At 40.5% G+C, this 21,688-nt stretch overlaps 1 protein-coding gene across 1 annotated transcript; it reads right to left on the reverse strand.

The window, feature by feature from the left end:
* Positions 1 to 2,162: 2,162 nt before the first annotated feature.
* Positions 2,163 to 14,510, reverse strand: CAVIN2 (caveolae associated protein 2). Its single transcript, XM_063110833.1, has 2 exons — positions 13,757 to 14,510; positions 2,163 to 4,150 (listed from the first exon to the last, which is right to left on the reverse strand). The coding sequence occupies exons 1-2, from the start codon at positions 14,237 to 14,239 to the stop codon at positions 3,356 to 3,358; spliced, it is 1,278 nt and encodes a 425-aa protein (XP_062966903.1). The 5' UTR covers positions 14,240 to 14,510; the 3' UTR covers positions 2,163 to 3,355.
* Positions 14,511 to 21,688: the final 7,178 nt, after the last annotated feature.

The following is a 21,688-nucleotide window of genomic DNA, read 5'->3' on the forward strand; positions in this document are numbered from 1 at the left end:
AAATGACTTTCATTATAACCTTTACTTACACTGGCATCTTGGCTATGCTAAAGGAACTTCTAGTTTCCCAATAGTGGGCTGAATCACATGAGGTTCAAACTTTGCTCTTCTGCATGAGCATTGCTAGAAGCAGAAACATTTTGGACTTTCATAATATAATAAATATCTAGTCTTTGTTTTGTGCAGAACTGGTCTTGGGGCGGGTCTTCTATTTTCCTGTATAAAAACGAGTAATTCATCCTTTTACTAGATTCCTAAGTGGAAAGAGGAAAATATTCCTGTTGAAATATATAAGTATTTTTAAAATAAATTTTGTTGAAAATGACATTTTTGCTATATTTCTGTGAGATTTGTAATCCATATAATATATGTTTCTTACTCCTAAACTATGTTTTTAAGTTATAGATCTCACTCCTGATTAATGTATGTCCTTTGGGGAAAACTAATACAGTTCTTGAACTCCAGGCCCATAAAGTTAGGAATGGGTTACTGGATGGGTGGGAAGAAGACATATCTAATTTGGGGGCTTTGCAGTCTCACCAGTAGGCAAATAATTCAACTGTAATACAGAATAAATAGCTTCCACTTCCACAGGTGCTTGTCTCCCAAATCCCTACAGTATGCATTTTCCAGCAATTACCTGGCCTAACTCTGTTTTATTGCTTAGGGTTTTAATTTTTGGGGGGAGGCTGGCCACTATGGGACCTTGACCTTGGTGTTTAAACACTGTGGTCTAACCAGCGGAGCTAACTAGCCAACCCCTGCTTAGGATTTTATGTGATTGTCAGTAAAACTTAAAAGATGCTTGAGTACAGTTTTCCACTGACATACAGCTAGTTTATAGGAACAAATGAAAAAATTAGTTTTGAAAAGGAAATGTACACATTACATTAGCTCCAGATTGCCCAACAACTCAGCTGCAAGAAGTGACAGCAACTCCATAAAGGTTAAACAGACATGCTTTGAGCCCTGAGTGAAATTAAGTCTTTTGCCGAGTCTGTGGCACTACAGAAGACAAAGTCTTATCTGCGTGAATAAAGTGAATGTACAGTTCAATACGTTCATGTTTGCAGTAGTATTTAAGGTATTAGAAGGTCTGGTACAATACAATAAAAATGCAGATAGAACTATCAAATTCATCAGGCTGCTGCAATAAATTCAGATGCTCTCGAGAGCTGGCAAGGTGATGTCAAGAAAGTTAAACTTGAAGAATGAGACTTGGATTTCTAAATGGGGTCATGGAAAAAGAAAGCAGAGTTAATAGAGGAAATCAAGACTGAAACAATCGACATTATTGCTATGTTTGGAGGAGGGTTTAAAAATCAATTCTTTCTGCTTGTTCTAAAATTGTTCTGCCAAAGAACTGACATTGTTATGTACTTTTTATTTTTTAGTTTATTTAATCTTCTTTAACATAGCCTTTGTTAGTTCAACAATCCAATATTTGAGGTTACATTATCGCAAAAATAAGGACATAGCTGAATAGGTTACATCACCAACATGTTTGTTAATCCTATCCCTTTTGTTAAAGACAAAGCATAGTTAATATTGTCTTACATTACCTCTATTTGTAAGGTTACTTATAGTGTTACATAGTAAAGGCAGGAAATTTGTTCCCTGGTTAACTGTCTTTAAACTATAATTTAACAAAACATTAGCATTTTGTAACTGAAAATAGATAAAGCAATATTTTAGTATAATGTTAGGCAACAGTAAAAAATTACCATCTGAATAAATGTGTACATAAAACACTAGCATGCTTTAAGTAGTTAAGAAATATATTAATATTCTGTGAAATTAACATATAAATATGACCTGGAATGAAATTACCATTATGTACAAAAAAGAAAAACCTTCCCAAACGTATAGATTGTAACATTTTATAAACCTACATGACATCATTTGGAGTATAAGGGTTATTTCAAATCTGGAAAATATTATATTAAAGAATAGTATGATGCACCTTCCTATCAATGGCACTATATATTATTTTTTGAAGATTTATATTCATTCCAATGTTAAAAAGACAACATCCCTTTGAACTTCCTTAGAGAAATATTTGTAATATCTTTTATTTACTAAGAAAAAATGCAGCTTTAACACTGTAAATATGTTTATTATGAGTATTTGAAAATATTAGAAAATAAAAATATTGTGAACACATATTATTCCAGGACATATGAACTTCTTTAGTATTGTTATTTAAGGAGTGAAATAGTTAAGCTAATATTGTAAATATTTTACTTTTAAGCACATACTTTTTTCTCTATCTTCATTCTCTTTGACATTCTTTGTTTTCTGTTTCTCTTATTTTCCAAGTTTTCCTTCTTAGTTTTCTTTTCTTATAGTTCTGACTTTACTACATATCTTCCTTTCTTAGCTGACTATTACAGTCTTTCAATTTTTCCTTTGTTTGCAATAAAACAGTGGTTTCTAAGTGAATAATCAACTGAACATTCTCTTCTGCTTCTTGCAAATGTTTTCTTAAAATATTTAGTTATGTCTTTAGCTTACATATTTATGTATATTGTATATCATACACTTAACGAGTAATAATTAGATTCACAGACGGCTATGGGAATTCAACATATTACTGGTACACTATTCAGCAAGCATAGGGAATGACAAAAAATGAATCACATTTCATGGCAAGTATCTTAAGAAGCCTCTGGTTTTTCTGACTAAGCCAAATGGATCAGTGTTTTTTAACTGCTCCACGTCTTCTTCCTGGCAATTTTGGAGAAATTCTACAGAACCAGAACCTAAGAGCAAATAAAATGTGGACCTCTGACAGGTCACTTTCATAGTAAACCTTGGTCTCGCTTATGCTGCTACTATGTGGTAAGTTACCACCGCCTGCACAGTGGCACGGTCGTGAGCGGGTAGTGCTGCGGCCGTGGTGGCCCTGGTGTCCCCTTGACTTGCAGCGCGGGCTGGGCTTAGGGGGCTGTGCACTCAGGCGGTCTGGGGCACTCAGGCGGTCTGGTGCACTCAGGGGGCTGGGCACTCAGGCGGTCTGGTGCGCTCAGGCGGTCTGGTGCACTCGGGGCTGTGCACTCGGGGCTGTGCACTCAGGCGGTCTGGTGCACTCAGGGCGCTGTGCACTCGGGGCTGTGCACTCAGACGGTCTGGTGCACTCAGGACGCTGTGCACTCAGGGCGCTGTGCACTCAGGGGGCTGGGCACTCAGGCGGTCTGGTGCGCTCAGGCGGTCTGGTGAGCTCAGGCGGTCTGGTGCACTCAGGGCGCTGTGCACTCAGGGGGCTGTGCACTCAGGCGGTCTGGTGCACTCAGGGCGCTGTGCACTCAGGCGGTCTGGTGCACTCAGGGCGCTGTGCACTCAGGGGGCTGTGCACTCAGGCGGTCTGGTGCACTCGCAGCACAGCCGGCTGCGCGGGCTCCTCATCCGACCGCTCTGTCTCCTCGGACTTTAGCACGTAGCCACCTTCGTAGCGCACCTTCTGCGCCTGTTCCAGAGCCACTGACTCGTCTTCTTCATCTTCCATAATAGTCAGGTCGATGTTGCTGTCCATCCCCGAGTTACTTCCCCTCAAGGCCAACTTCTCAGCAGCCTCCTCTGCCCTCTCGCCGTCCCCCAGGGCTCCGGGGAGGGACGCCTCGGAAAGGCCCTCTGCGAGCGAGCCCTCCTCCTGGTCGGTGGGCATCTGCTCACTGCTAGGCATGTCTTCCCACTTGGTCTCATTCTCTGCAGGGCTCTCTCCCTCTCGGACTTTCTTCCGACCAAAAGTGAGGGGAGAAACCTTGAAGGCGGAGCCTTTCCCTGAGGATATTTTCTGGTGATTTGGCGTGAGAGATTTCTTAATCTTCTCTCTCCTCTCTACAGATACGATCTTTGTGCCCAGCTTGTTCATCTTTTTCTCAATGTTCTGGCGAGAAAAGGCTTTCTTGAGGCTATCCACTTTCCTGAGGCTGGATCTTTTTATCTTCTCTGCCCTGCTTTCCTCCGTCTTTTCCTCTGCACTGTCTTCCAAGGCCTCCTCACCGTGGGGCAATTCATCATCTGACGAGAGGGCCACCGTGTGCAGGGTTTCCTCCAGGGACTTGTCCTCACCAGCAAGCTCCTCCTTCCCTTCCGCCGGGCTAGAAACTGGCTCCTTCGCAAACACACTGGCAGGGATCTCATTTTCTTCCTGAAAAGAGGGACAATGTAGGTCTCATGTTAATTGCACATTTCACAAATCGTCCTGAGCGGCTGTGATATGTGTGTGACTGTTTTAGGGACATGCAGATGATAGAAACCAAATGCTTGTGTCTTCAGTTTTCTCGAGTAGGAAGAGTTAATCCTCAATTGGCCAAGTCGTTCCCATAGGCTGGATAACGCCAAGGGCTCCCTGGTGGGAATATCATGAGGGCAGTTGGCACAAGCGCTATCAGTGACAGGCAGGGGGGAAGTGGGCTGTGACTCAGACAGACCAGGAAGCCACCTAGATAAAGGAGCTAAAGTAAGTTACTGTACTGTGAACCCAGAGGCCCTCTCCCTCCCTGAGGTCAGAGGGCTCTGCTTCTGCCAAAATCCCACTGCAAAAGAGCCTGAGGGTCAAGTTGGAAGGTAAAAGATGGGGGCAGGGGAGAGAATTGAGAAGTCCTCAAGTGTCAGACACCACGTAGATCCTTCATTAGGTTCCCTCCGCAACTAGAAGTCAGAAGTAAAGGTATAGTCAACCTCAGCATCTGTCCAAAAGCACACACTAATTTCACTGATGACATCATTTTAGAGCAAGAGAAGCAACAGCTAGCCTTCCTGGGGGCCCACTCCCAAAGCCTTGTGGTTTAGGATATCCTTTGTGGGAGTCAATAAGGGGAGGTGAGATATTAGGGTCATATTTAGAGGAGTGTTGGGGGATTATGCTGCTAGGCGTAGCTTATCAAGCTTTTTTGGGCAAGAATAGGTTGGCCCCCATCTCCAGCTTAGAGCGAGGAGAGAAGCTCAGGCAGCTTCCCCTTCACTGTTCCCAGCACATCTCTCCTCCAGCTTCTAGGCACACAGGCAAAGAGGTCGCGGGGAGCAGCGCCCAAGAACTCACCTCCAGAGTGCAAGGGATGGTGCTGCACCATGGCTCGTTGCGGAGCTCTGAATCCAGGCAGATTTGGGTCACATGGCATAAGAACCCTTTCAATTTTTATAGTTTTCTTTGAATACTGGAAAACGAGAGCTAGTCAGCAAGGTACCTTCACATTTTCATGGAAGGAAATGGCACAGTATCGAATGTGTGGCCTGTTTCAGTCTTTGCTGTACTGCTAAATGGTTGTGCAGCTTTCAGCAAATAACTTAATCTCCCTGGGTCTCAGTTTCTTCCAAATATGAACAAGAGGATTTGATCTAGATTAGAAGCTTTCAGACTGCATTCCCAGGGGCACCAGGAGTTCCACAGGAATGCCAGAGGGGGCAAGGCTCCAGAGCCTTCTGACATCCCTGCTGCAAGCAGGGTTCAAAGTTACCTGGTTATATGTTGGGCTGCCCAGTAAACTTTCACTTTGAAAAGTAACTGGACTTTGTGGATTTAAAAGTCTGTTTGGAGCCTGGCTAGTTAGCTCAGTTGGTTAGAGCGTGGTGCTGATAACACCAAGGTCCAGGATTCTATCCCTGTACTAGCCAGCTGACAAAAAAGAAACAAACAGAAATAAACTACAAAAAAAGTCTATCAGGGATCTAAACATCATGCAAAGTTCATGTTAACAGTAAGAACTTCCCTTCTCATTTTGCAATTTTAACTGAAGAGTCTATTTTATTAAATTAGGTTATGATAGAAAACATGCTCTTGGAGTGTGACTGTATATTTTTAACTTCTTGATACAAAAACTAAATGAACAAAGTTTTGATATTATAGAGAAACTTAAAAAAAATCCCTGTCCTTATTAACTGCTGAGCAGTATAATTATGATACTCTTTGAAAAGATACAGCACCCTGTCTCTCTCTTATAAGCACATTCATATGGAGTCCTTTTCATAAATCGGTTAGAAATAAAGGATAAAGACTTGGGTAGAGGTAAAAAGCAGAAAGTCTGGTCAAACAGAATCCTTATTAGAGTGAGGATATCACATTTTCTGTTTCCCAAAGCTTTCTCCACACCCTCCCATTTTGAATGCCATGGAAAGTGTCAGGTACACAGCATAATAGACAAAATAAAAAACTAAAATGAATATGGGATTGCCATGAGTCATTTTGACGTGGATTTTTGCAGAGAGCCGTTTTCCCATGTTTAAGTTAGATTGCTTCTATTTCACTGGAATGTACTCTCCACCAGTGAGGAATTTTAGTCTTTTGCTCACCACCGTGTCCCAGTGCCTACAGCTCAACAGGTTCTAGTTAAACGAGCACATGTTGCAAAAGGTAGACTTCTAAGAAAGCCCTGACAGTGGCTGGCATGTAGATTGCCCCTGCATGGGCAGGCTTGAGGATTACAAAAGAATGAGCTCAGCTCTGTGTCTGGAAGGAAGTTTGCTGACTGTTGCTGCCACTGGGAAATCAGAGAACCTAAGGCCTAAGGGGTACAGTGGTCTCCATTTTTTAGGAAGGGTTTTATTCTCAGTGGATAAGTATTAGTGAAAGAGGGGTATACTACAGAAATAGCTAGGGCTCTGATGCTCAGTCCAGAAGCAAAATTATTTCTGTGGTTTGACAAGAGGGTTGGAAAGGTTTGACAGGAGTTGCTGGCAGGAAAGGAAGATACCAACAGTTCAGTGAAATGTTATGAAAAGTCCTCAGTGAGGAAAGCAGAAATTCAGGCAGAAAATTGTAAAAATAAACCCTGGTGACCAGGAAAAAAGTGCATTTTGTATAGCATAGTCTCTCAGAGTAATCAAAGGTAGTAAGTTGGATAAGTGCCTTTTGTTCAGCCCTAACAAAAGATAGGCATATTAACTGTACTTCTAAAAGAACTAAACTAATAATATTGCAGTTTTTCCTTAAATGTAAATTTTATTATTACAAAAGAATAGTTACTGTTGAGTCTTATATTCTTTCTTCTCTCTTATCATGTATTCTTTGAGGATAGCTTTGAGGAAAGTGTATTAAAAGGTGAATCAGAAATGATCCATGGTAGATATATGGGGTGGGGTGCATATATGCGGGGGTGGTGCTGAGGGAAGGTGGGAAATCCAAACGAACTCTTGTAAAATACCAGGGAAATTTATATGAGAGTCTTTGATGCCAACCATAAAAATAAACCCAGCAGGAACAGAGATAATCCAGGACGAGTTGGATGTGTCTTTATCCAACTAGAAACAAGTGAGATATGTCTTCTTGGCCAACTGCTCTGCTTCTGCTGTCATTTTAATTACTCAAGCAGTATTTTATGTTCTGCCTACTGGACAGTGTTTATTTTGTGCCTTCCAGTGGCATCCATTCTGAAGGTAAGCCCTTTCTTTTCACATAGGAATTTGTGAATGTCCAAGCACATGTAGGTCTTACCTTCCCATAACATATGGTTAGAAGCAGCAAAATGCTGACACTCTTCAAAATCTCTGCTCTTTAGTAAGACATATGGGTGGTGTTTGACTATGAAGTAACTGTCATGGTGGTGGAAATTCCATTTGAACTTCAGATGATGGATCCTCTATAACTGCCTTCCTCTCCTCAGGGTACCCAGCCTCACCTGCACACATGCTCTTGGGCTCAGTTCGGCCCCACACACCTCATGCAAAAACTTGCTATTTCACATGCTTGCAGGTGAGGTGACACTTGTGCCTTCAGCCTCCTGTTGTAATGCTTTTGATCTGCTTAAGAGATTCCAAGACTGACAGCTATTCCAGGGGGGAGGATCGAGTATACATCCTCAACTCTGTCACTGCTTACCTGTGCTGCTTACTCATATGTCTACTTAGGGTTTGTGGCTCCTTAAAATGGCACTAAGAATCCCTGGTGGCCTGCATTGCTTCCTTGGGCAGTTCCATCCAGTAGCAGCCCCCAGGAGCAACTGATTTTTTGCCCTTTGGTTTCAGAAAGGTCCTCAGCCTCTGCTGATGCAGGTGTTCCTGCTTCTGACCTTTCACAAGGACCCTTAGGAGTTTTTCAAAGGAAGGGAGAATTAAAAAGCACACTTCAAGCATATATGACTGACATGCTTGCAGCACGAAAGAGAAAAGGGATGGAAAGAACTCTCGAGAAGTGGCATTTTTCCTTGCACATCAGCTCATTTGCTGTTTATACGTATTCTTGTGAACTAATAGTCCTGGTTTTATCAACACAGAGAAACTTGCCAACATGTCGGGCACTTCTTGGGTTGATGCTCATGGAAGCAAATCTTCTCTGCACGTATATAGATATGCACACTTGAAAAGAAAATGAGCTCCATGACTAGTGTTAGAAAGGAAATCTAGAGTAATAAGTCATTTAAAAGCTTGAATAGGAAGCAAGAAAGCCAGCAGTTTGCTTTCCTGTCACTAACTCATCATTCCTGTTGTTAGAAGAAAATAACAAAGGATGTCATATTCCCACAGGGATGTGGTAGCATCCTGGAGGTATATGAAGACCATAAATTTGTGTCCATGAAATGCTTTATCCAATAATCTTTAAATACTAGTTATTAAAATGGAACTATGCCCACGTGACATTCTGATTTATAGGTCTCTTTTACACATTGATGGTTTTCTCCGATTTGTGTTTCTGAGATATAGATTGCCAAGTGGATAAAGCCATTGATTAGAACTGCACCCCTAAGGCAGCTGTCGGTGGAATCAGCAAGTCATAAGAATAAAATGCATTAGTTATAATCCCTGAGCAGTCTTTCACATTCTGGAGGATTTAAAAGTTTCATTATTTTTCAGTGTTACCAAGGGTTCAATTCTTTTTTAAGATCACACTGGTTAGGTGTTCTTTGTTACACATAAAAAACACAGAACAAAACAAAAAAACAAATCACACTGAATTATTTAAAAGCTGATGTAGAAAACCCAGTAAACATGAACTTTACCATAGTGGGATTATAGTGTTTGTTTTACTCATTTCACAATTCAATTGCATAATTTCTATTATTAATAAAATGAAACCTTGCCAGTCATTTTGTTTCTCAGGGCTCCTGTATCTTGGATATACAATGAAGTTAAACCAAATGATTATTAAGGTGCTTTTCAGCTCTAATATATTTGATTCTGTGATATTAACCTAAACCCCATAAAAAAGAATTAACAAATTGTAGAAGCAATTCCATAGTTTACTAATGCCAAATATGTTTTATTTTATGCAAAAGTCAAAACTGTAGGACCTGAGTTGCACTAGAGAATATTTTTCATGCATTCAACTAAAACAGATATAGTTTACAAAACAATGGAAGGGGCAACATTTGCTTGGAAGGGCTGCATTTGAGAGAGAGTCTTTCAAAGAAATACCAACAACAATAATCAGTTTTCACTTGAAGTGCCTGGGGCAGTGCTGACATTCAATAACTGTAAATAACAACAATAAGAAGTAGTATTTTGTTTATCTCATAACCTAAAAGGGCACTGGATAAGTAACACATCAAAAACAATACCCCATTACGGGAACATTAATCAATGTGATACAAACATGGTGAGTTCTCACATAAAGATATATAACTTCATTTCTTCCAAGTCTGTACTAATTTAACAGTTTTCAGAGCAGTGGCTTTTGGTATAGTCTTTTTAAAAAAATCAATTTTAAAATAGTCCGAAAACATTACACTTTTAGCACCTTTCTAAGATTCTGATCTCATCGAAGGAAACCAAATGATGAATATTTGAACACATCTAGGCTCAATTGTCCCAAAGTGTATCCACTGCAAATGTCTAACCTTTCTACTCTTTTCACCCGATTTCACGATTTTATGTGGATGAAAGTGTAAGCTGTCCATGAGTACTCTCATTTTGATTTCTGGGTTTGAAATCATTCCCAAGTGATTTTCAAATAATTATTACTAGAACCTTAGGAGGATGTAAGTGGGCATCATACCCTCAGGGCCAGTTACTTGTGAAATTCTAGTCTCTTCAACAGACAAAATGTCCTGTTAATTGTAAATTCACTGATTTTCTGTACAAAATGTATTTTCAATAAAAGATAGCCATGCTTACAAGCAAAGTCTTAGTCTTTCTTTAGCATTTGCTTCTTGATCAGCAATACCTATGAGTCTTATTTCATTTATGCTGGGTCATGTCACAGTATTTTGAATTCAAGCACTGATCTTAAGCTATTACAAAAAAAATTAAAAAGGAAAGTTGCTGAGTTTAAATAGGATTTTAAAATTTATTTTATTGCTCAAAGGGAGATGAATGTTTTTCCAGTTTTACATACTACTGGTTAGAATTTGAAGTAATTGCTAAGAAATTAGATGCCTAAGAGCTACAACAATGTTGTAAAGTTCAGCACAGATTTAAATGTATAAATGACATGTTTTAGGTAGGATAAATCAAGGACAAAGTTTGGAATTAAAAAAATGCAAATGAGTAAGTATCTGGTAAATCTAACAACTAACCAACCAACAAAAACACAACCTGTAGGTTTTGGAGGACACAACAAACCGGAAATGTAATCTCAACACCATAGTACTAAATATGCTTAAATCACAGGAATGATTTTCTCTTCTCGCTCTCTTATTTTCACATTTTTTTTTCTTGGTCTTAAACTAGAAAGCCAATGGATTTAGTAAAAGGAAGTCCAGCAAAGGGTTCAAGTGGACTGAAAGTGACAAATTACTAAAAGACACAAAGTTGTACCTGGTACATTATCCCCTCCACACCATCTGTGGGTCTAGGAAACAGTCCCCTTCTGTCTCACTGTAAAGACTGTGCTGCCACCAGAAGGGTCTATTTAGAGCAGATTTTTGGGGCAGAGTCCTTTGCTTTCATGGAAATGTGACATAATGCTGATTTCAACATGGTGGTAGTCGTAAAATGTATTGTGTGGTATGTGTGTGTGTGTGTGTTCTAATAAGTCCCAAATGAAAAAGCATAAGCACAGTTGTTTTAAGATCCTGGGTAAGTTGGAGTCAGTTTTTACCCAAGGACTATACCCAAGCAAAAGTGTAGCCTCCTCTCTGAGCAAATGACTTTCAGATACACTCCATAACATCTTCTACTCACTGAGCACTTATACCACGTCAGTCCTTGCTAAACATTTTAAACATGTTTTTTCCTTTATTCCTCACCCTATAAGAGATATGGGAGAGGAAGCATTAGTATGTAAGAGCACATTCTTTGGAATAAATTAAATATGAGTTTGAATCCCAGTTTTACCACTTGCTTACTAAATAACTTCAGGCAAGATATAAACACCTCTGAATCTTGGCGTTCTCATCTGCGAATTGGGGATAAATTAGATGATGCACAGAAAGATGCTTTGCAGTGTATGCAGGCTTATTAAGTGCTCAAAATTATTTTGCTCTTATTAATATCCTCAATGTGTAGATGAGGAAACAGAGGCTTGGAGAAGCTACAAAATGTGTCCAAGATCACATATTTGGCAATTGATGAAACTAGGATTTGAACTAGTGTCTGTGTGACTTCAAAATTTATCTTCTCAACCACTATACTGGACCACTGTCTACAACAACTTACTGTTTTACCCCCTGGCATAATTACTATCCTACAGAAACCCCTACTTTAAGAAGGGGCAAAAGAAAGAGCAATCTTTCCACTGAGGGATGCCCTTGTGTTTGTTTTTTTCAGAACAATCATTTTGCAATGCCTTGAGAGTTGAGATATCTAATATTCTTTAGGCTAACAAAGAATCTTACATGGCTTAAGAAAGGTCCAGTTACTCTCTTCTAGTTCCCTTCCTCCTAAAATGCTCTGTATAACTGTCCTTGGGCACTGCTTGCTAAGGAGACCCAGAATGGAGTCTGAACACGCTACTTTGGATTCTTTTGAGCACCCTGGTTTCAGCTTTTACTCACTATGTGGAGAATTCCTACCATTTCTGGCTGCAATTTCACACCTGTCAACCTGATGTGACAAAACAGGAGACCATGTCAGGACCTCAGAAACAGCATGTGCCTTTAAGTTCCCCAACAGTTGTTTTTTTTTAAATGTCAGATTTACAGTTCTTTTAAATTTCTAGTCACATATCCTCTCCATCCCTCCCCCCAACATCTGCAGAACATCCTTGCTTGGCAAAATAAAACAGAAAGCAATCCTGACAAATTGTGATTTTCGTTTACTAGGTAAATATTTTTTTCCCCTTCTTAATTGAGGGATGGGAAGAGAGATAATCTCTCTAATTCATACTGGAAGGAGGAAATTTCCTTTGGTGAATCAGATTTAAACAGGTCTGTACATGTTTGGTTTTGTTTGGAGATCTGTATTTAATTTAGAAATGCCTTGAGAGCTGAGATTCTAATATCTTTTAGGCTAATAAAGTAAGGATCTCTTACGGCTTAAGAAAGGCCCAGTTACGGTATCTCTTTTCAGTTCATCTGGTGCATCAAAAGCTACTGCATTTGTATTCAAAGCTGAAAAGTTTCCAGGCTGCAAAAGCCTGCAAGGTATAGGAGCGCATCAGCTACCTAAACCTGTACAACATTCAAATGCAATTTGGGAAAGACAAGAAAGGAGAGAGATGACTTTTTCCTTTTATGGGGGTAGGAAGGCTTAGGTTCTAACTTGGCAGAGCAGACTCACTTAGAAAAAGAAGGCTTCCTTGGTTTAAATCCCAATTTCTAGATCTCTTTTGGGAAATGAAGGCTCTGCCTGTGTGCCTTTCACAATCAAACTGTTGGTTATAGCCTCTCCCCTCCATAGCTTTGAAATCCTCTTCTATTCACATGGTCAAGTTGAGACAGCCCTGGGGCAGGGATGGCGGTCGCTTCCTGGGCTCTGTTGGCTGGGTTCCACTGGGCGGAAGGGCTTCCAGCATCAGGCAGGGCTGCCCTTTGATTCACAAATGCCCACCACTTGGAGGAACAACAGCCTCACGCAATCTCCCTGTCCCCAAATAGCCTTTTGCTACGTTAATTGCATCATTGATAAATTAAAAAAAATTTAAGTGGCCTTTTTATTCTAAGGCAACCATTCGAAGGAGAAAACATTGAAGACTAGCCTTTGTGACTATAACTGATAACACTCCTTTTATTTTACTTTTCAGTTGTGGTCTCTTTCAGCAATGAGAGGCATATCTAGTATGCGTGTAAAGAGTTACACTCTGTATTTTTAGTGCACCATTTGCTAGAAAAGAACTCATCAAGATTGTTTTGCCTCCAAAGACTTAAAAGAACAAGGCTAGTTCAACTCTCATGGAATCTATCAAATTTGGTTAGTCCCTCAGACATTGGTAGCCTTTGGACAAAGGGATTTTTAAAACAGTTAATGAGTTTGACTTCGTGATTAAAAACAAAACAAAACAAAACAAAAACCCAAAACTCACATGATCACCTCATTTCCACAAAGAGTTAATAAAAAGCCACTGAATTAATTTGCCTTGTCCCGCTGCCAGCTGCTGCTAGAGTCCCAAGCTTCTAATGCAGAGACAAGTGAATTTGACAAGGGTGCGTACACCTGCACATCTCCTCAACTTGTACGGAGTGCATCCAGGCGCTCCCTGACAAAGGACACGGTCTACTAACCTCGCGGGCATCTGACCTGGGTTTAAGCTGCTGTGACCTGGGAAATTCCAACCCCTGTGTGCAGATTTCACATTTGACTACTGCAGGCAGACAGAGGATGCCTTGTCTGTGCGATCCCTGACAGTCAGGACAGATGTGAAAATGGCTGTGAGAGCCAGAACGACAGAGATCATGAATATTGAGGAGTCCCAGCCCGCGTGTGAGGAGGCGCGGTGGGCACTGACCTGAAAGATGAGCACTTTGAAATGGTTGCGTCTAAGGAGCTGGGCGTGGTTGTTCTCCAGCCGCTTCACCTGCGCGCACTGCCTCTCCATGCGCTCCTTGACCGCGCGCGTGTGGGCGCTGACCTTGCGGGACTTCTCCAGCAGCTTGCTCACCGTGTTGCTGGTGGAGGCCTGGTACTTGGAAAGCTTGGTGAGGTCGTTCTGGATGCCCTTCACGGAGCCCTCCAGGCTGATCTGCCGCTGCTCCATCTTGTGCTGATTCTCCTGCACCGCGTCCAGCATGTTCACCAGCTTGTCCAGGAGCGTGAGCACCGTGACGGCGTTCACCTGCGAGTTGTCCCGGATGGCCTCCTCCGTGTGCCCCAGGTTCAGGCTGGGGCTCGGCGTGGAGGAGGGCATCGGACTGGGGCTCGGTGGTTTCTCCTGCTCCATGTCAAAACCCGGGTGCTGGAATTTTTCGGCTTGTGCAGCGTCCTCTCCCATGGCTGGACAGGTGGGAAATTTCTTTCCCGCTGGGAGCTGCTTGTTGCTCCGGCGAGAAGGGGGGTGGTAAAGGATGCAGAATGAGGCCCGCTGGTTTGAGCTCAGAGCACTGCTCCCCAGGACTGGCAGAGGTTCAGACGGGCAACAACTGGCTGCGCTGATCAGGGGAGCTGCATTCCAGCTGCTCTTAAAGGCCCTACTCCACCCAATGGGAGGCGAAGATTACAGAAACCAGAACCACTCAGGGTTCAGGAGCATGCACACACTTCCTAACAGCGTTCTCCTCTGCACAGGGTACTTAGCTGCAGGTTTAGCTTTTCTTTCCTATTCCCCTTCCCTTAAAAAAAAATAAGTTCAAGGCCATATTTCAATCATGACTTCATCTAGAGGCGGAGAAAAACATGCTAACTTGGCCCAGCTCCACAGCTTCCAATTGGCTGAAGCTAGTAAACTTTTCTCTGGCTGCTATGTTACAGATGCAACAGAGTGCCTGTTTTTTTTCCTGGATACAAGTTATTGTAACGGAAAATATTGTTCGTATTTGCCCTAGAGCTGGCTGATGGGTTGCAGAACACCGGGTATCCTACTGGGAGGAGGAGAGTTTAAAGGGTGCGTGCAGCCAAGTTTGTGGTGTTAGTTTCTCATTTGCAAAGGAGTGGAAGTAACCCTGATAATGATAGGAAAACAGCCCAGTTCTTCTTATTACTCTTGCAATAGGGGATGCAAAGTAAGTTGAAAGGGATGTTAAAACAAGTCATGATGCTATGAGTATTACGGACTGTTATCATGTAATAGGTGAAATGTTTTTGAATGACCACTTTTTCTTTTTCTTTTCTTTCTTTTTTTTTTTTTTTTTGAGAAGTGAGATTGAAAGAGGAAAAACCAAAAATAAAAAACAAAAATAAAAAAAATAAAAAAAAGCAGTCTCTTTAATAACCTACCAACCATACTGATTTGTTTTAACTAATTTTAAATTTGTGCAGAGTTTCTCAAATGTTCATCTCTGCAAGACATTTATTGACACGTGCCCAGAGGTGTGACTGTCAGGCAGGTCGAGTGGGAGTTTCTGAAGTGATTCTAATGTTTAACATTTCCAAATTCCTGCTCAGTGAAGTGGCACACCTGTTCTCAAATGTGGCCCTTCTCAACCGAGCCCTTGAGACATGGGGCTTATTTCCTAAAACGACTTTACATGCTTCAATTGGTTTTAAATGTATCTAGCCTTTGAAAGTCCTTTCAGCTAGAAGTTTGTAATAGGCCTTCTATGAACAGTTTTGAAAAGAACAAATGCCAGCTCACATTGGGTCAGAGGTTGATAATGGGACATCGCCATTCTTCAATGGCAGTATCTACATGTAAGTCAGTCAATCAGCAGGCCATTTGTTGTCACATTTTTTGAATCCCTACTCTCGGCTGCATGCTTGATGTACTATTTAGAGGATATTGGCAAACCATGATCCAAGACCCTGCCCTCAATAAATATACCTGCTAGTGAGGACAATGGATTAAAGACATCTCTAAAGGACCCCAATTTCCTTAGATAATTGGTATCCCCCAAATCTACTTGAAGTGAATCCTTTAAAAATGGAGACTAAAAAAAGTGAAAAGAAGATTGGGTTGGAAATTTATCTGTTAAAAAAAGTAAGGAAATGATTAAAATTAACATACCTAATACTGAACAAAATTTAGTTGGCCATCAATGTGTTAAATATGAGAACAAAGGATGAATCAAGTGTTGATTTGGAGAAGCATAATTTTCGAACAAAATTATACAGTATCATGATACAATGTCCTTTTACATTCGACTTCTGTGGGCAAATCATAAAGAGTGTGATTATTTCAAAAATATTTGAGGGCTTCATCAATTTTCCAAGAGCCTCTCCTAAATTTTGACATTCAAATCATTCCCTTTTGAAGCACTTATTGTGCCATCATCCATGTGGATTTTTTCTTCAAGTGTTAGCTATACCAGCTGCAGATTCTCATTTGTCAGAGAAGTTGCCCATGATTCAAGGGTTTCTCTAACGTTTTACCTTCATCAACTTCATGATTTCCTACATATTTTGCAAGGTTTGTGATTTCACATTATAATCACTTTGCCCTGATTTTGCATTGATTTATGCTGATTTTGCATTGCATTGTTAGATATTGTATAATCAGCTGGATGAATAGAGACATCAAAGAGATGGGGTGTCAGGTGGGGAAAGGAAAGAGGCTAGTTGTTAAACAAGAAGAAGGGTTTGAATGTGGGTTTATTTATTTTTAAAAATTAATTTTGAATAACACATGTCATATATCAGTTATCTATTGCTGGGTAACAAACCAGCCTGCAACTCAGTGGCTTAAAACAACCGTCATTTTATTTGTCATGATTCTCGGGTTGGTGAGGCAGGGCTCAGCCACAATGGGTCATCTCTGCTGGGCATTCTCATTCAGCTGTAGTTTGGTCTGAGGAATTCTAAACAGCCTCATCCACACGTCTGCTCCTCAGCAGGTCCAACTAGAATACTGGGATTTCTCTCTCTTCAGTCTTTCAGCCTCCAGGGACTCTACATCTGAAATCTCTAGTAGGGAAGTCAAACTCCTGTACATGGTGCCTCAGCATTCCAAGGGAGTAGAACAAAAAGCTGCAGGTCTCTTAAAACTAAGCTCTGGAACTCTCCCCTTTTCACTTTCACCACATTCTACGGTCCAAGCAGGGCACAGGCCAAGCTCACATTCAAGGGGACTGGAAATAGAGTCCATCTCCTTATGGGGTTGGCAGCAATGCCCCATGATAAAAGGGTAGGCAGCATGGGAGAGACTGTTGTAGCCATCTTTGGAAACAATTTACCACAAGATGAAATCATTCTTCTTTCAAAAGCCTGTCACAGACAAAGCTGAAGGCCCTTAGATCACCATTTTTATTCCATTCCCTTTTCTCAGAGGTAATCATTTCTATGGATTTGTAATATATCCTTCGGAAATTATAAGTGATCAAGTTCTTTAGTGAATAATTTCATGTTGCAATGCAATTTGCTCTGTTGGACAACCTTATACTTATGGGAACTGTGGGGAGCTGTATAATGGGAACTCTCCTGTAAGATGGCATAGGACGAAGTTAACAGACTGTGATACAAACTCTAAGAGTTTATATAAGGGAAAGGCAAAGACAATCAGAGAAAATACTACTGATGAGTTAGAATTGGAGGTAACCCTGAGCAGTGCAGCTCCCCGTTTAGTTGACCGAAATTAAGTTCTATTTCTCTCTGAGAGAAATTAGTGAAATTCAGCAATTGACTCTTAAAAGAAACTTCAAAAAAACTAAATCTACCTATTCCATACTACGAAGTTTCTTGGAAATTAGGTAGTAGAATTTAGAATTGATACCATGATGGATAGGTGGCTCCTGGAGGTTTTTGAACATGTGAAAGTGATGTGTTGAAGATGGATTAGTGCTGCAATAAAATGTAGGAAGGGGTCACTTGGTTGGTAACATTTGTTGAATGGGAAATAAGTGCTAGTCACTGGAGATGCAAAGATGAGTGACACTTATTTTCTACCCTTTCAAAGCTCCCACCATAGTGGGAGAACTAGGCAGGTGGACAAGTACTGGTATAGATACTCAGGTGTGGTACGTAGAGAGGGAAGGATGGTCTCTGCTGGAGCCCAGGAATGTTAGGGCTTTTGTCACGGCAGAGTATGGTAGGGTCTCTGAATTCTCCAACTGACCAGCAGCTGCCTACTTTATTACTGGCTGGGGTATTGGTCCCAATCTCTATGTGGTTTCCCATTCCAAACCATTAATAAGCCTGAAGTCTTGATTAACCTGTTAGCATAATTCCTAAACCAGAGGCAGCTCAATGGCCTCCTTGGTTGCCATTTTCCACTTAGGCCCAAACAGTAATCCTGTCATGCTTGGTCTTACTACTATGACAGTGATAGGAGATCAAGAAAAGAAAGCCCTTCTCCGTAATGGCTAAAGAAACAGAGAAGGCTAAAATGTCTAATCCATACTTCTTTTCCTCTGGGCCCCCCATATTGGAGTTCAAAAGGCTTTTAAAGGTTGGGTTGCCTCTTGAGCAGGAGGCAGTTCTAGGGTGCTATGAGTATATTAACTACACGGAAACAAAAACAACATGAAACATCCATATGTTTTATGTCATGAAGTTTTGAGGCAGTTTGTTATGCAATAGTAGATAACTGGGAACATGTCATTTGCAAGGAAAATGCAGTTCTTTAAGAATTGTTGTTAACAGTCTAGGTTTGTTCCCAGGACCCATCTAATATTTTTTATTTTATTTGTATTTTTTTTAAATTTTATTTTGTCAGTATACATTGTGGCTGATTATTGCTTCATCTAATATTTTTTATACATAGTACTGTTCCCAAAACTTAACTCCTAAGGTAACATTATAAAGCAAAATAAAGGACTTTGTGTAATTATTCTTACCTTAAGAAAAGGTTAACTCTGGGCTTAACACCAAAGGTGGTAGGATAAAAGCGTATCACAAAGGTAAAATGAATCAGGCAGAAAGGAAATTGGAGATGAAGGGTCATCTGAGCACATCTGGGTGAACTCTGCACTGCATCCTGCAGTGGTACAGATGGAAAGTGAGGGCGTAGTTTGGAGAAAGCCTGAAGGCCCTGCCTTTTCCTTATCCTTTGCTGAGGGAATGGAAAGGAATCAAGTGTTCACTTTCACTAGAAATATTAATGATGAAAATCATATGATTACGTGGATCTAATCTCTTTCAACCAAAGTCCCCATATAACCTGTTAATGAGGTCAGTGTAAAATAGAGCAATGTATTAGGAAATCCTACATGAATGAGTGATACAACATAAATAAGGTATAGCATGGACATATAAGTTAGATTTCACCCACTCCTCATGTGCTGTCATTCAGGGAACTCCAAGATTTTTTGGACATTCTAGAGGGGCTTGCATTTTCAAGGCCTCAGTGGCTCTTGGGTTCACATTTCCCCATGTACCATTTCTGTACTTCTCCATACCTGCCCAGTTGTAAAACACGATCTCTTATTTAAGCATCACAAAATCCATTCACACAACATATTCATGAGTGTAGTAAATGTTAATGAAATTTCAGAGTCACAGTCAGGAAGATTTCTGACATCTTGCTGGTTCCTCTCCTCCCAGTTTTCTGTCTTCTGTTTGGTCCTTTCCCTCTCTCTCTACTTCATGAAGAGAAATTTTACTCAAATACTGGCTGTTGTGTTTTTTCTCCTACCACATGAAGGTGTGTTCTCATTATCATGAAAGGCAGTTTCCTCCCTTCCTAAGAAGAATTCTGATGCCAGTTAAGATAACTAAACTCTTTAACACCTTTTTTTTTTTGTCAAGATCTCAGGCAAGGAGACAAGTTAGAACATCCTTCACTCATTATTCACTCATTTGTTCATTCATTATTCACTCATTTGTTCATTCAACAAATATCACAGAGTGACTATTGGGTGCTGGGGATATAGCAATAAATAAGAGACAAAATTCCTGTTCTTATGGAGCATATGTTTTGAGGGATGGAGTTAGAGACAAATAGTAAATGAAAATCCAATGTAATGTCAGATAAGTACTAAGAAGAAAAATAAAGCAGGGTAAGAGCTGGAGAGTGACAATAGTGCTGTCTTAGATAGGATGATTAGGGAAGACTTCTTCAAACTAGGGCAACTTTAGCAAATATATGTAGCAGGAATTCAGGTGAGAGGGAAAGGACTTCTTCTGTGGTAATATAGTGTTTTTAACATGTTGATAGAGTTTTAATTGGACACAAGTACAGTCAACTAAAGTCTGCACTTCCTAGACTCTGTTTGAGCTAGATGTGGACCTGTTACTAAGTTCTGTTCACTAGCAGTGAGAAGTGATACAGACCTTCCCAAATACTGCCCTTCAAAGGACTGATCCTACCCTCTTTCCCCCAGTTTTTCTTAGGAGACAGCAAAAACTGACTTTGGACAGAGAAATGGAAACCAGTGAATTGAGGATTGAAGACAGCAGCTCTTCCTGCTCTCTCACTCTTGTTCCCTCCTCTCTCTCTCTCTCTCTCTCTCTCATTGTCCTAGTAAACAGAATAATAGTTAGGAGAATGGACTCTCAAGCCAGACTTCCCAGCTTTTAATTCCAGCAAGGTTGTATGACTTTGGACAAATTTCCTTTTCTTTCTAGGATCCAGGTTCTTATTATAAAATGAGGATAATAATAATTCTTATCTTATGGCTATGGCTTATGTGAGGCTTTAGTGAGTTAAAATCTGTGAAATCTTTGAACCAGTGCCTGGAACATGGTAAGCACCATATGTGTTATATACATAAATCAAATAAAACCCCATAGTGATATAACTGCCTATTTCAGTCTCTTGATTTTGAAGATGTGATTTCATTTTCTTTTAAAATATATGTTGGTATCTTGTGTTTCATACGCCATGTTCAAAATGAGCACTTCTTCTGCTGTCCCTTTCTGCCTTGCTCATTCACAGAGTACTGTGTGACATCCCTTGGGGAATTATTTGGGGATGCCTCTGCCTTACTTAGAGGTAAATCAATCAACTTCTTTAAGTGAATTGCTACATGCTCAACACAAACTTATACTTTTCAACAATACAAAAGAAATAAAAATCAAGGCCATTGGCCTGGAGAAGTTCAGTTTTTCGGGAAAAGCAAGATTTACGTACAAGAAGCAATTAGAAGACAATACAAGACAATACCTAATGAAGTGTTGAAGTTGTCCCTTTTCAGTCTCAGGAAACCTGTAACATCACAATAAACCTTACTTAGCTTTTGCTTTTCTGATTGCAGAGCCCTAAAGCAAACAGGAACTGAGGCGGAGTGTTAAATTAAAAGGCTAATTTAGTAAAGTGCTTTTCTTATAATACAGTGCTTTTCACACATGTCTCAAGATACTGCAGGACCTTTAAAAACAATGGTTGAAGGAAGTGGGTGGGTATTCCACTGTGTTTTCATGGCTGGGTTGCTTGGGGAAGTCGAGCTCTGAACAGAACAGTGAGATGAGCAGTGATATGGTTTGCTCTTCCTTCCCCAATTAGATAGAGCTTTTCCACTCTCCTCCTCAGTTTTCCTCTCTCTCTCTTCTACGGCACCTCTAATTGTTTATTGCCCTTTTAAATCTCTCCTGTGAAGGAGATTCTAGAGATTCCTTTGGTCACATGTTTCAGAGTTTAACAGCCTTATTTTGAAATTGTTAATTTTCAGGTCTATTTTGTGAATTCGTCCCTTGACATATCATGATGAATGGATGCCAGGAAGTCCTACGATTCTGTCATCTATTTAAAGAAAAAAAAAAAAAAACAAAACTCAAGGACAACAACAAAACCTTCCTACCCTGTCTTAAAAGGAAGTTATATTAATGCAAAAGCTTTAGAGAAGCATCTTCAAAACCCATCTTGGTAACCAAGTCTGGTATTTGTCAGGAAGTTCTTCTTCATAGATAATTTAAA

Source organism: Cynocephalus volans, chromosome 1, assembly GCF_027409185.1.
Source record: "Cynocephalus volans isolate mCynVol1 chromosome 1, mCynVol1.pri, whole genome shotgun sequence".
Taxonomy (NCBI): Eukaryota; Metazoa; Chordata; class Mammalia; order Dermoptera; family Cynocephalidae; genus Cynocephalus; species Cynocephalus volans.